The sequence below is a fragment of the Pezoporus flaviventris genome, unplaced genomic scaffold, assembly GCF_033815535.1.
Source record: "Pezoporus flaviventris isolate CSIRO_AGI_PZ_B2104156 unplaced genomic scaffold, CSIRO_AGI_Pfla_v1 ptg000031l, whole genome shotgun sequence".
In the NCBI taxonomy this organism is placed as follows: Eukaryota; Metazoa; Chordata; class Aves; order Psittaciformes; family Psittacidae; genus Pezoporus; species Pezoporus flaviventris.
Genome location: NW_026892579.1, coordinates 36,201,953 through 36,215,027, shown reverse-complemented (window position 1 = coordinate 36,215,027; position 13,075 = coordinate 36,201,953). Strand labels below are relative to the sequence as shown.

At 35.0% G+C, this 13,075-nt stretch overlaps 1 protein-coding gene across 1 annotated transcript in view; it reads right to left on the bottom strand.

Annotated features, from left to right (window-relative positions):
• Positions 1-3,533: 3,533 nt before the first annotated feature.
• Positions 3,534-13,075, bottom strand: part of SNTG2 (syntrophin gamma 2) — a 169,964-nt gene continuing 160,422 nt past the window's right edge. Inside the window, exons 16-17 of the mRNA XM_061461784.1 lie at positions 12,959-13,069; positions 3,534-4,917 (exon numbers count right to left, since the gene is read on the bottom strand). Coding sequence (XP_061317768.1) covers positions 4,786-4,917; positions 12,959-13,069 — 243 coding nt within the window. The 3' untranslated portion in view covers positions 3,534-4,785. The remainder of the gene's footprint in view (positions 4,918-12,958; positions 13,070-13,075) is intronic.

The window sequence follows — 13,075 nt, the reverse complement described above, 5'->3', positions numbered from 1 at the left end:
AGCAGCCCTAACCTCAATGAACAGTAATTTAAAGCAAGAAAACTGCACTGAAAGAATTTCTCTATGTATTTACAAGAGTGACAGGTACTTCCATCTTGCATGCCAAAGTAAAGGAGGTTTTTAAGATTGCACAGTCCATCCATCTGTCTATCCCTCTCCTGCTTCCATTTTTTTAGTGTTTGGGTCAATTTCCTACACACTGGACAGAGGAACAGAAATCGCCACTGACTTATCTTTGCCTCTCATAACAGCACAGAGGAAATAGTTTCCTTTATAACATTCACCCTCTCTGCCCTCAGAAACTTACTGGAGGACAAAGACAAACTATGTTAAATGAAAAATCAATAACAGCAGTCAACAAAAAGCAGCAAAAATTGTGTGTTGCCATTACACACGCCCCACTTTGAATACTGTGATAGAGGAGATACTCAGGTGGGTGGAAAAGTGTCATAAATACTGACAGTATTTTAGTAGAAGCATTTATGAAAACATACTTAAAAAAAATGGGGTATGTAGCTTATGCTACTACAAAAATCTGACTAGACATTAAAGGTTTTGTGGAAAAGGCATGCCTTGTCTGAAGTTACTTATGAATTAATGCATTTCAGATATAAGAAAGGATTTTAGATTTATGGTTCCAAAATTTGTCACAGCTAAGTCCTCCCCCTCTGTTTCAATTTGAGGCCTACTGGCTTAAAGGTGGAAATCACTTCAAAATACTTTTTATAAGATTCTGCTGTGAAAAGAATTAAGTCAGATTTCCAGAACTTGAGCTTTGGATCAGCAGAGCCTCAATGTTAAAATTATATGCTTTATGATTATAAGCAAAATAGAATTAAATAATATAGGTCAGATACAGTGGACGAGGCTCTGCTTCAACTGAAGTCAGAGAGACTCTTTCTCTGGCAACATCTAAACTTATAACTAAAATTCTCAGGGCCTCTTTTATATCCCTGAGATCATCTGGCAGCATCTGGCCACAACCCCTCTATGAAATGCTCTGGTGTTTTAAACAGAATAGCACAACCAAACCACTCACTGGGAACAGAGCTGAGCTGAATCTATCATCTTGACTGTGTCCAGGATTTTTTCTGTAGATTTTAACCACTGTGGAGCAAAGATTGCCAGAAATTATTTCAACAAGTCAGCAGTATGATTCAGGCTCAGTGCCCAAATCCATGCTCTACCACTCATTTTATATGCCATTGATGAGCCTTGCTCTGATTTAAATCAAGAGTACTACCCATATTCTCAGATATCAATAGGATTATTTTTAGCCTTTTAACCATGTTTTGAGTTTAAAATAAAGACATAAAGATAATCCAGACATACAGAAATTATGCTGGTTTTACTCTGTTTCTAGTGGTAAGTGGCTATTTTGATTTTGTGATGGTGCACAATTTTCTAACTCCATATTTGTGCGCTTCTTTCCCCAGTCTGCTATTTATGGCTCTGCTGTAGCAATGTCTCTCTCCCCTTACCCCTTATTCAATTCTGGTACCATGTTTTCTCCCTAGAAAAAAATAAAAAAAAGCTACGCACAAATGAATAATGAATAGTTAGTAAGACTAAAGCTTAATATATCACAAGTATGAACAAAGCATATTAAAATTTCTCATTTGTTTTGATTGATAATTAAATATTTGACATTCCAGCTTCCCAGCCACATAAAGCAAGTGCCCTCTGCCTCAGAGTGTGATTCCAGAGGGGTGACTGCAAAATTTACCTAAGCAGCAGCAGATCTATTTACTGTTTGCACATCCTACTATTTTGAGGTCTTCAGTGAGCTGAAAATTGGTGCAATACTCAAGAAATTTGACAGAGGAAAATATATGCATATTCTATGATACACAGTCTGAAGGCAATGATAAAATAATATGCTTGACTGACAATAAAAAAATGCAATGAATAGAAGTAACCAAACAAATTGGAAGCACAACATTTTTATATATGAGGTATATGTTACTCTGTCAAGACAATTACAAAGAAATGCAAGTTACTATGGCAGTCTTAGGGAACTTATATAACAGCTGAGTAACTAGCAGTTTGCTAGCTTTTCCCAGGCTACAGGAACTTCCTCAGAAGACTGAGGAAGGCCTTTAGTCCCAGCCTTGAGATTGTTGCAGAATATGAAAGGAAGCAAGAAGCAAGTGAGATAACAAGGATCGGTAGGTCCCTCATTAAAAATATGTTTGGAGAATTATGTCTAAAATACAACCCTTAAGTCCAGAGATTGAATTTATAAGAATTTTTTTTCTAATATTCCTTGAGATTGATTTGGACATATCAGAAGAAAACCACTGTACTGCAATAGTGGTAGAGAACATAGGTCATTAACAGACCAAAATAATTTAGAAATTCCATGAAACAAATAACAAATTTACTTCAAATCAGTATAAGCAACCTCATGTAAAAAGCTTAAGGTGGTCAAGGAAAACATGTAATATCAAGCTGCTCTTACAAAAAAACCAAACAACCCCCCCCCCCCCCCCAACCCCCAAATTAATAATGTTCATTTTGAATTGCAGACTTTTTTGGTAGAAATAAAAGATTATTTAACAAACTTTTTTAAAAATTTGCAGTATTTGGGGAGATACGCTACGTTTTTCATCACATGATACTTAAAACATTAAGTATAGAGACCTGACTGTAGTACCAACTCAGTACTAGCTGGTACAGTTTCCTGCTGTTCGATGTTAGTGGTGATCCTCATATATGAGAAAATAGCAGAAAAGCAAAATTGAAGGAAATCCATAATTCTTCATCCTACAGACACTCTGTCAGTTATAATTATTCATTCTACTAATTGAGAATTGATTGTAAGAAAACTATTAAAACTTTAATGTTATAATTTGTTAATGTTAAAATCTCAATAAATACAAAGGGCTGAAAATAAAATGGAAAGCTGACTATTAAATGAAGCATTTTGAATAAAAGCATGTTTGAGAAAGAAGAAATATTTCATGTTTTTGAAAAAAGGTAATATAAAATTGAATGATCTTCCTTAAAAAATACCATTATGACTATAAATATTTATTTACAAGTAATAAAATATTTCTCACCTTTGCAAAGCATTCTTTTAACAGGAGTTAGCATCCCTTCTATGCCTCCTTGCAAACAACATTAGAACCATAAACAATGTTGGAATTGCAAACAGAGTCCCTACTGTTCAAACGAATTTGTCTATGAATAACAATTGGCAGCAGCTAATCCTTATGGTAGGACCAAATCATCTACTTTAGGCACTTTATTTGTACCTAACCTTTAGGTGGACAGATAAGCATCCATTTAAATTAAGTGCCTGAGGTCCATTGCAGTCTGACAAGACAGCTACCTGCCTTAAGACCTGAGAAGGCAAACTTTTCTGACTAAATTTATGCACTAAAGTTATGTAAAAACACTCCTCATCTGAGAGCTTTTAAAGGCACCTACCTCTTCTCCTTAGGATACAGTAACTTTAGGCTTTTGCTTTAGCAGGACAGACTCCTAAAATTTAGGGAGAACTTTTATGAATTTGCTTCATATCCTGCATCTATTTAGGATATTCTCCTTGCTCGAGTTTCTGATTGTTTTATTTTCTTGAACAAAAAAACTAATTGCCTGATGCTACCTCAAACTGTACTTGGGAACAACTAAGACTTCTATCATAGAAACCTGCAATATTTGGTATTACTTACAAGGGAAGTGCCCTAAGATTAAAATGCCTTCTTTTTATATAAATTTTCAATAACAAGAAGTATTATCTGTGCATATAAGATGATTTCAGAAGGAAGGTTAGGAATATGTTAAAAGTACAACCATATTATTTCCTTAGCAACAGCAAAACCCACTTCATTTGTGTATAAGTCAGAGTAAGACCTGAAGGGAAAAAAAAAAAAGGCAGATGGCCCAGAAAAATCTTTATGTTTTGTTATGTTCACCCTATACTGGAAGTATCCTTCTGCAAACAGCAGTTACTAGAGAATCTGTTCTCAACCATACAGAGCATCACAGCAAAGGATAGCATCAAGGCAATCTATGAATGAACAAATTAATGTCTCATGGAAGCTTTATTAATAGATAAGAAAACCCTAAGGCAAGTTATCTAAAACTGAGAGGAGGCTTTTTAGCAGAGTCTAAAGCTTTTCAGTGGATCTACCATGATATTTAAATTCATACTTAACATCAGCTTGTGCTTCACTAGGCCTACTTAATATGCTTAGAGCCATGTGGGTGCTTAAGTCTTTTCCTCAGTCTGAAATAGAGCACTTATTGTTTTCTCAGAGCTAAACTCCCAGGCCTCAAAAGAACTTGACTGTGGAGCTATAACTTTTCAAACATATAGAAGCAAGATAAAAATTCCTATGGCAGTTGTCTTCAATAATTAGTTCTTTTCTACAGGGAAGGCTAGTAGAAATTGTCTGTGTGCCCAGCACTTTTGAAAACAGACTTAGAGGCCAAATTTTGGACACACACTTTTCAAATGGCATTCCATATTTCTACCTAATAAGGGGGAGTATGTATGACCATGGCAGCAGAAATCAAAATGACACCACAAAAAATATTGAATGAATATTCATTTAGAATTTTAGATTAATGCTGAAGATGACAAACTGATTCAGTTTGACTTAATATTTGTTATCTCATAGATTCAAAATGTTTAACGGATTGTGGAAACTCTTAATGTTACAGCTAAAACAACTACAGACTTCTTATAAAATCACGCAGTTGAAACGTTGCGAATGAAATAACTACTTTCTTTAAGAAAATAATTTATTTTCCATAGTCACAACATATAATCTAATATCAGTTAGTGTACATATATTTTCTTGCAATACTCTGACTGTCTATAAACACTGGATCCACAGATGCCACTTTTGCTGCTATAAAGGAGTGAATACAGTGTAAAACTGCTGTCAGATCCTGAAATTCAAGCTCCTGAAAGAAGAAGTAAAAGGGAAAAAAAGGAAGATAAAATGTGAATTCATATTCAGGTTTATAAACATTTTACATAAATGCAGAACAGACTAATCAGCAAACAACAATTGGACTTTAAATAAAAATTTGAATCTTTATACGGAACTCTAAGCTTAAAGAATAAAATGCGCACATCTGTACCTTGTTCACTGGCAGTGACACATGTCAATTTAGTTTTCACTCTGTGTCTACTATATTATTTATATTTTACTCAGCTTGGACAATGAAAGCATTCAACTTGCAAGAACATTCAAATATTGCAACATATTTTAAAGTATTTAATAAGGTAAGGATGTTTGAGGATGACGCAGTATCAAACCACAGCCAGGGAGGGGAGAAAAACACATGCTTTGGCAACCCCTGACAGAGAGTCAGATAAGCGGGGCAGAAGCTAAGGTGAAGTCACACCACAGCCTCCATATAGAAATATGGCTGGGTATGAAATTCATATACCTTAATTCAGAAACAAAGGCAGAGTTACTCCTAACCAGTTCTCAGATTCCCTTGACTTTTTATAACATATTTCATGTTCTGTGCACAAGATAAATTTCTTTTTCCCAATCTCTCCAGACAGAAATGGAGTAATATTTTGACACAACAACAGCAAATATGATAAAAGAAACAAGCTCAATTTACATTATACTACTATTTGTAAAGTCTGTTGCTGCTAAATCTATTGTGGGGACACTTGGGACAATTTTTGGCTTAGGGAGAAGACATTTATTTTCAACAGCATTGAAATAGTAATTTATCAAGACACAATCCATATGCTTGCCTTTAAACAAAAAGCAAAGTACTGGACTTCTGCTTTTCTTATAACAGTATTTTACAGTATCTTCTCAACAAAACTGCCTCAAAAAGAGTATTTGGAATTTAAGGTTACTATATTCTGGAAAAACTCACCATTGCAATATCTTGCTGTCTAAGGCCACATATTTACTAGGCAGGGGTGGGTTTACTACTAGCAAATGTCTTAAATTGTTCAGTGATATTTGTGGGGCATGATTTTTTGAGGCTATATTGGACATAACTGGGAATTTTTATTTTTATTTTTTTTCTGGGGTGGGGGGGGAGCTGCCGGAGCTTCTGCGAGGACACTGTTGGTTCCGTCAGGATCCAACCCACCCACCACAGGGCATGGATAAGCCAACCCTGCAGCCCAGGTATGACACCCCTGCGAAAACACGTATAAGAACGGGCAGTAAATTCCCCGAAATTCACAACAAAGCCAGTGTGCTAGGATATGATCCATGGCAGAGCAGGTAACACCCCTGAAGAGACTGAAATGGATGAAGGAGCCACTCTGGAGCAGAAGAAACAAGTAAGAAGCAAGGAGCAGCAAAGGCAAAGAGAAACAAGGAGTGTCAGAAAGAAACTGTTACACCCTGACAATATTTGAGGGATCTAGTTCATGATAATGACATTCTATTGATTTTTTTCTTTAATTGTACACAGTTTCTTTACGACCTCAGGCATATATAACTTATTGTCTCAGGGATTTTATTACCCACTAAGCAAATTTATTATTCCCAGGAAAATGTAATTTTCTGTTACCATCTACTCTCTGCAGTAACAATAAGCAATGTTACCGGACAATAAGAGTAATAAAATGATATTCAACAAGTTCCCAAGATACACTCTTTCCTTGGTGTTACAGGCCTTATAAATGTCTTTATTCTCTACAAAACATCCACAGAAACTACAGGGAAATACCTCACATACCTTTACATCCTGCAAATAATATGTACCCAGAGATTTTTAGGTGCATGTAATCATTTGTCTTGTGTGGGTTATTATCAGACAAACAAATTTTAACTCCTTCCAGAACCTAGAAACTCAAGAATTTCTCAAACAACTTTGAGAATGTGTTAACATAACCCTCTCCTCCCTTCAAAAATTCTTCTCTGAAATTAACTGTTTTTCCTAAAACCTTCAAAAAAATCAAAATCAAACAAAACCATCTGAATTCAGAAACAATGCATAGCTATTTTTGATGCCAACAGTTGAAGTAATTAGTGATTTAAACCAGATTATTATAAATTGATAAATTACAAACTGACACTTCCAAGATTATAAAAGAACAGCAAACACGAAACAACCATAATTAAATCCTAATAAAAAAATAAAGGCATAAATTGATATAACCAATAAGCAAAATGTTCTATTTGTTATCATTTATACCTAGTTAAATAAGGAGAAAAAAAGGTAACATTGAGAGAAGTGGCAAAACTCTCTTAAACCTCTGCTTTTGAATACTTGCTAGTCAACAAATTAAGAAGTAATCATACTAAAAGAAGAAAAATCTCTTGAGAACTTGTATCAAGCTAAGCACTTAGATAACTTAATAACTGGCATTTGGTTCCTGAATTAATCATTTGGGCCTCATACTCAAAATTAGATCTCTTTGTAAAAGAAAAATGAAGCATGAATGTCGGTTGAAATCCTTTGAGGAATTTAAGCCCATGTAATTTTTATTGTGATCCTTTTGGGGCACAAGAAAATCTGCTTTTTCTATTTTGCTTGATAGTTATGGAGCAAGTATGGGAATAAGTTTTTTTAAAATGTATATTATAGACAGTAGATTTCTACTGTAAATATTAATTTAAGATTAATATGAAGATTTTAAGAAAAGAGTGTCATTATTTAACTCTCATTGTCTGAGTTTTATAAAACTAAAAGGAAGTACACACTCATGATTATTACTGAAATATAACTCAATATGATATAACACGTGTCTCAGAATATCAGTTCTTGGCCCAAGTAAAAGGTTTACACCTCCTGAATTATCATCTTTAAAACCAGTAAATTCTAAAACATGAACTCACTTATGTTTGTCTTAGACGTGCTCCAAAATAATGATATCATTCAACAATGTCATCTCAGTTTCGACATTCAACACAATGACCAAATGTGGTCAAACAAAGACAGATTTTCCCAAAGCTTTTCATTTCTCTGCTCTGGATTAATGCACTTCTAATCTATATATGTTTATCATGATAAGAAATCAGAAGTAACAACACAGATTGCAGGTAGGATTTCAGGCTAACAATGTTATGTGAAGAATTTTGGGATAAGAAAAGAGCAAATACAGGAATGTCTCATTACTGGCAATCAGTTCTTCCCAGCGCCCCTACTGCACAGTTCTCTCTGTTTTTGTCAGTTCACAGTATATAATAATAATAATATAAAAATATAAAATATAATAGAATCATAGAATAGTTAGGGTTGGAACTTTCCTTAAGATCATCTAGTTCCAGCCCTCTTGCCATGGGCAGGGACACCTCCCACTAAACCATGTCACCCAAGGCTCTGTCCAGCCTGGACTTGAACACCGCCAAGGATGGAGCATTCATAGATTCCCTGGGGTATCCATTCCAGTGCCTCACCACCCTTACAGTAAAGAACTTCTTCTATAATACATAATGTATATTATATAATAAATATATAACATATAATAAATATAGAATATATAACAACAATACTATATTTTCTATAAAACATAATCTACATACAGTTGAAAGAGGAGCAGTACCATATTATTGAACTGATGTTTTATGTGAAGGCAGCACTTTATTTTATCCATTTAATAGTGCAGGTCCCTCAGTCAGGGGGATTATTTTCAAGAATGGTGCTAGTTTTGGAAGCTGTTACAGAGCTTGGCAGCCAAACAGGTGGCATGCAAGCACTCTTCATAGAATCATAGAATAGTTATGGTTGGAAAGGACCTTAAGATCATCAAGTTCAAACCCCCCTGCCATGGGCAAGGACACCTCCCACTAAACCATGTCACCCAAGGCTCTGTCAACAGCTGATTTATTTCTCTCAAGTTCTCTCACGTCTTCACTATTTCATATTACATTATCCATGGGGGTGAGATATCATCTGGGATCATAAAAGAGGAGAAGTTCTCTGGAGGTGTCCTCTTGCAGGGCTCTGTTAGATGCGGTCAGCTATGGTGGTTTCACAGAGGGAGTTCACCTGAGGCTTCATGTACCACAAGCACCCAGAAATGCAGCTTACCACAGTAGTATTTAACCCAGGAGAACACAAATGAGGGTAAGTGCTTTGTATCTGAAGGATGTCTGATGTCTATGCTGGCTGCCTTCACAATCCTGAAGGCAGGAAACCTGCTAGTCAGGTGCAGATGCTGAAGAATAGTCATATATACCCAACCCAAAAGTTGGGGTACAAATTTTTGAATGCTCAGGACACAGATTGCTCAGGGAATGGGTATTCTGGTGGTGGATATGGCTTGCATGCGTATTACAACACAGAAAGCATAAGAGGATTGGGGGATAGTTTGGAAATATGATTTGGTAAAAGAAAGGGATAGCTGCCTGGCTTGGAAAAATGTGGATGTTGCATCGTAAGAGGACATGAAAACAATATGTCTTTTAGCAAGGGAATGTGTCCTTAAGGGAGGAAATTTGACCTCTTCAGATTTAGAATGTAATGTGAATTCTTCCTAGAAAATAACACCAATGACACTTCTTTCAAACAAATGAATTGCTCTGAAAAGTTGTTTTTCCTTTTTCTTTTTTTTTTTTTTTTTAAGTTACATTTCATCTCCAGCCAGGTAGATGACTAACTGATCATTTTATTTGATTTGATTTGTATTATCTAAGACCACCCTTATGCTTGCTTGCCTTATCTGTGATTGCTGCTCTTTTCTTTAATTAAGATTATCAGTTTATTTTTGCTGTATTTAGAAGAATCTGTGCATGTCTAGTATTTCAATAACCAAAGCTATTTCAGTTTACTTTATGGATCCTAATAAGTGGATTAAGTACAACAAAGACACCAGAAGGAAGACAGCAAGAGAAGAGCATAAAAGATTGGATTAAATCAGTGGGAGGACAAGGCTGCAAAACTGCCTGCTGGTACTGAGAATATAAAAAATGTGCACACTGCGCTGACCTTGATCACTATATGTGCACAGGTGATAAGAAAAAATATATGTCCTTGTTTTGTCCACCCACCTATGAGAATTGGATTTATTACATGTCATAAAGAGTTTGACATTCCTGTTGCATCATTACCACATACACACTTAATTTTATTGATTACTTCCAAGAGCTGTTGAATCAGTATTTGAGCAAGAGATGACATAACAGGCAGATAATGAAGGCACTGAAGACACTGACAGATAGTATTATTACGCCCTATGAGTTTTGTGACTTCTTTAAGGACTTTGGTAAGCCTCAGTGTTTATTAGTTGTTGACAAAAGCACAGCTATTACTACTGTATTATTCCACTTATTTCAAACAGATTCAAATGACAACCATGTATTTTGTAAAGACAGAACAAAGATCTCTAGGTTTCAGTTCCAGTCCACATGGAATACAAACTGGAAAAGGAAATTCTAAGTTTAGTTTTATATCTTGCAAGTATACCAGGGTTTGGCTGCCGTATTTTGGCTCAGAAGAAGAAACGTATTAGCATTGCACAGCTTGCTAAGACTGTTATAAACATGCAGAGATAAATTATCAGCTATGGTATGAAAGCTTCTTCAGCTATAAACTTTTATTTGGCCTTCTCCTTCTGACTGTCACTTGCACAAAGAGAAGAATAAGCTAAAATGGTGCTCTTACCCTGCAAGCATAAAAAACCGTATCTATGAAGCCAGTAGTCAGAGCCAGATAATTGCAACTCTATCTACCAATCGTACTTACTTCTTTTAACAGTGTTCTACAGGGACATGGAAGAGTCAGATGGCTTTTCACTTTGAGTGATCAGCTTGAGTGCTATGAAATGCAACTCTCTACTGCTAAATCTGAAACACTTTTAAATGATACGTTGACAGATGCAAACTTTGCTAATGCATGAGAAACTCATCTGAAAATTTGGTTCTGGAGATGCTTGTCTAAAAGCAGCCAACTAAATTCACCCATTCCAGCAAATATTAAAATAGATTTCCAAAAGCAGTTAGACTGTCCAATACTGTCACACAGGCAAAATCTTAACTCTTATTTAACATCATCTTGTAAACGCTTTTCAAAATTTCAAGATGTTCAGTAGTAAATTGCCAGACTTTAGCAATCAAAACCCCCGTTAATAAAAATACAGATTACGGTTTATTGATGCTAGAGATTAATGATGCTGTAAAGAGAGAGCTTTGCTTGCACTCTCCTCAATTTGCCATATCTCTCACAAGTATTAATATGGAAAAAATATCTTCTCAGATGGATACAGTAAAACTAAAAAAGAAATATGATTTCCTGACCAGTCTCCTGACCTGTTTTAAAGAGAACAGGATTTCCTGAAAAATTGCTGTAGAGATTAATTGCAAAATAGATCACATTGTACCACTCTACCACCCTGAAATTACTGAAGATTTGAGGCTACAAGTCAGTGAGGAAAGCATACTGAATGCACTCAGATAAATATGCAGGGCTCTTAAGTTGTATGTGTAACAGACAGGAAGTGTATGAGACCAGCAATATTTAGTTGAAATTATTAAAATATGGCTCAAAATATTCTAGCACCACCACGATTTCTTTCCTCTCAAGAGCAAAAGAGCAAGTGCAGTGAAGAAAGACATACAAACTATCTCTCTGCTCCCAAGGTGAAGAAATTATTAAAATATAATTCCATCTTTTCTTTCCTACTGAGTGTAAAAGGAACCAAAAATGAGAAGAAAAGGGAAATTCTGAATTAAAATATGCTTGGGAAAAAAAGTCTTATCTTTCAGGGGTCTACAGTTTAGCTAAGGGAGATAAAGCATCCACAACAACCATGGAAGTCCTAATCTTTTTTTTTTTTTTTTTAAAACTTTTTTTTAAGCAACCTTGAAAATTCATGTTATATGGTGTGTAGGCTAAGAATATCTACTTGTATAAAGATAAGTTGTAATTTCTCAGTAGTGGATACTGTGTTCAGGTACATAAGCTATATACAGCTTTTCCAAGTACAAAATATTTCAGCTGTTATTTACCATACCAGTTTTCCACAACAGATTACTTTTTCAAAGAAAATTTTAGCAAAAATGGTTTAGTCACTCCTGAGACTCTGCAATTTGGAAGAAATATTAGATTCTTTTTACTGTGAAATCTGCCCACATTTGTTCACAGGAAAATTTACATGGAAAATGTATATTATATAATATCTTTTACGCTAGAGCCAAAAGACAACTCAGGTTAGGTTTACTGATGAAATACTGAATAATTTACCAATACAGATGTATAAAGTAAGACATATTGAATTTGTTGTAACTTTATGGTAAGCGGGGAAGGCTAGGGATTTTCTTCTTACAACTTTTTTCATCACAGGACAGAACCAGTGCAGATTAAGGTATTACAGCCAAACCTCCAGATGATGATTCAAACTACAGTCCTGAAGTAGAAACTGCTGAAATTCAGATGGGAAGCCGAATTCTAAGTTTCACAATTTTATTTGATTGCTAGAGGAAAGGAATAAAAAGACACCAGTAATATGTCATCTATAGTAGTTACTGGATGCCTCCACAACTTAATTACAGATCCTTAAAAGGACTGAGTGCTCTTATTTCATGGTAGAAACATTAGGTTACAGGAATTGTTTGGCATCTTGCAAGAATATTCCCTTTTTTAAGTTACTAAAGTTTACATAATCTTTTATTTTATTGCTAAACCTTAAGCTCATATTTGTTTAAAATGTATATGATACAGCAGCTTGAAAATGTATTTAGCATTTAAATAATTTTATTTTTCCTTTATCATTTTAAAAGCAGATTTTAGGTATATCTATTATAGGTTGACTAAACAACTTCACAGAAATCATCTTTCTGAAACAATAAAACAGCATCCTAACACAACTCAGTAACAGGCTTGTACAAATACTGTAATAAATCTATAAATACTACATTACTTCCGTTTACTGTGAAGTTTCTAGAAAACGGGAAAAAAATATAAACTGTGTTGTGAAGTTCATCATATGCATGAGCAGCAGTAAGTGGAATTTTTGATGCCTTGATAGGTATTCCATTTAAATTTTTACGAAACTGAGAAAGAGGCTATTACTTACCTTTGTCTCAATTTGTTTGGTGTCTAGATTCTGAAACAGCAGCTTTACTTTTGTTTTCCCATCATCTGAAGACCCTTTTAGCTGAGAGAATTTAAACCTCCACAGCACATTCTAAAG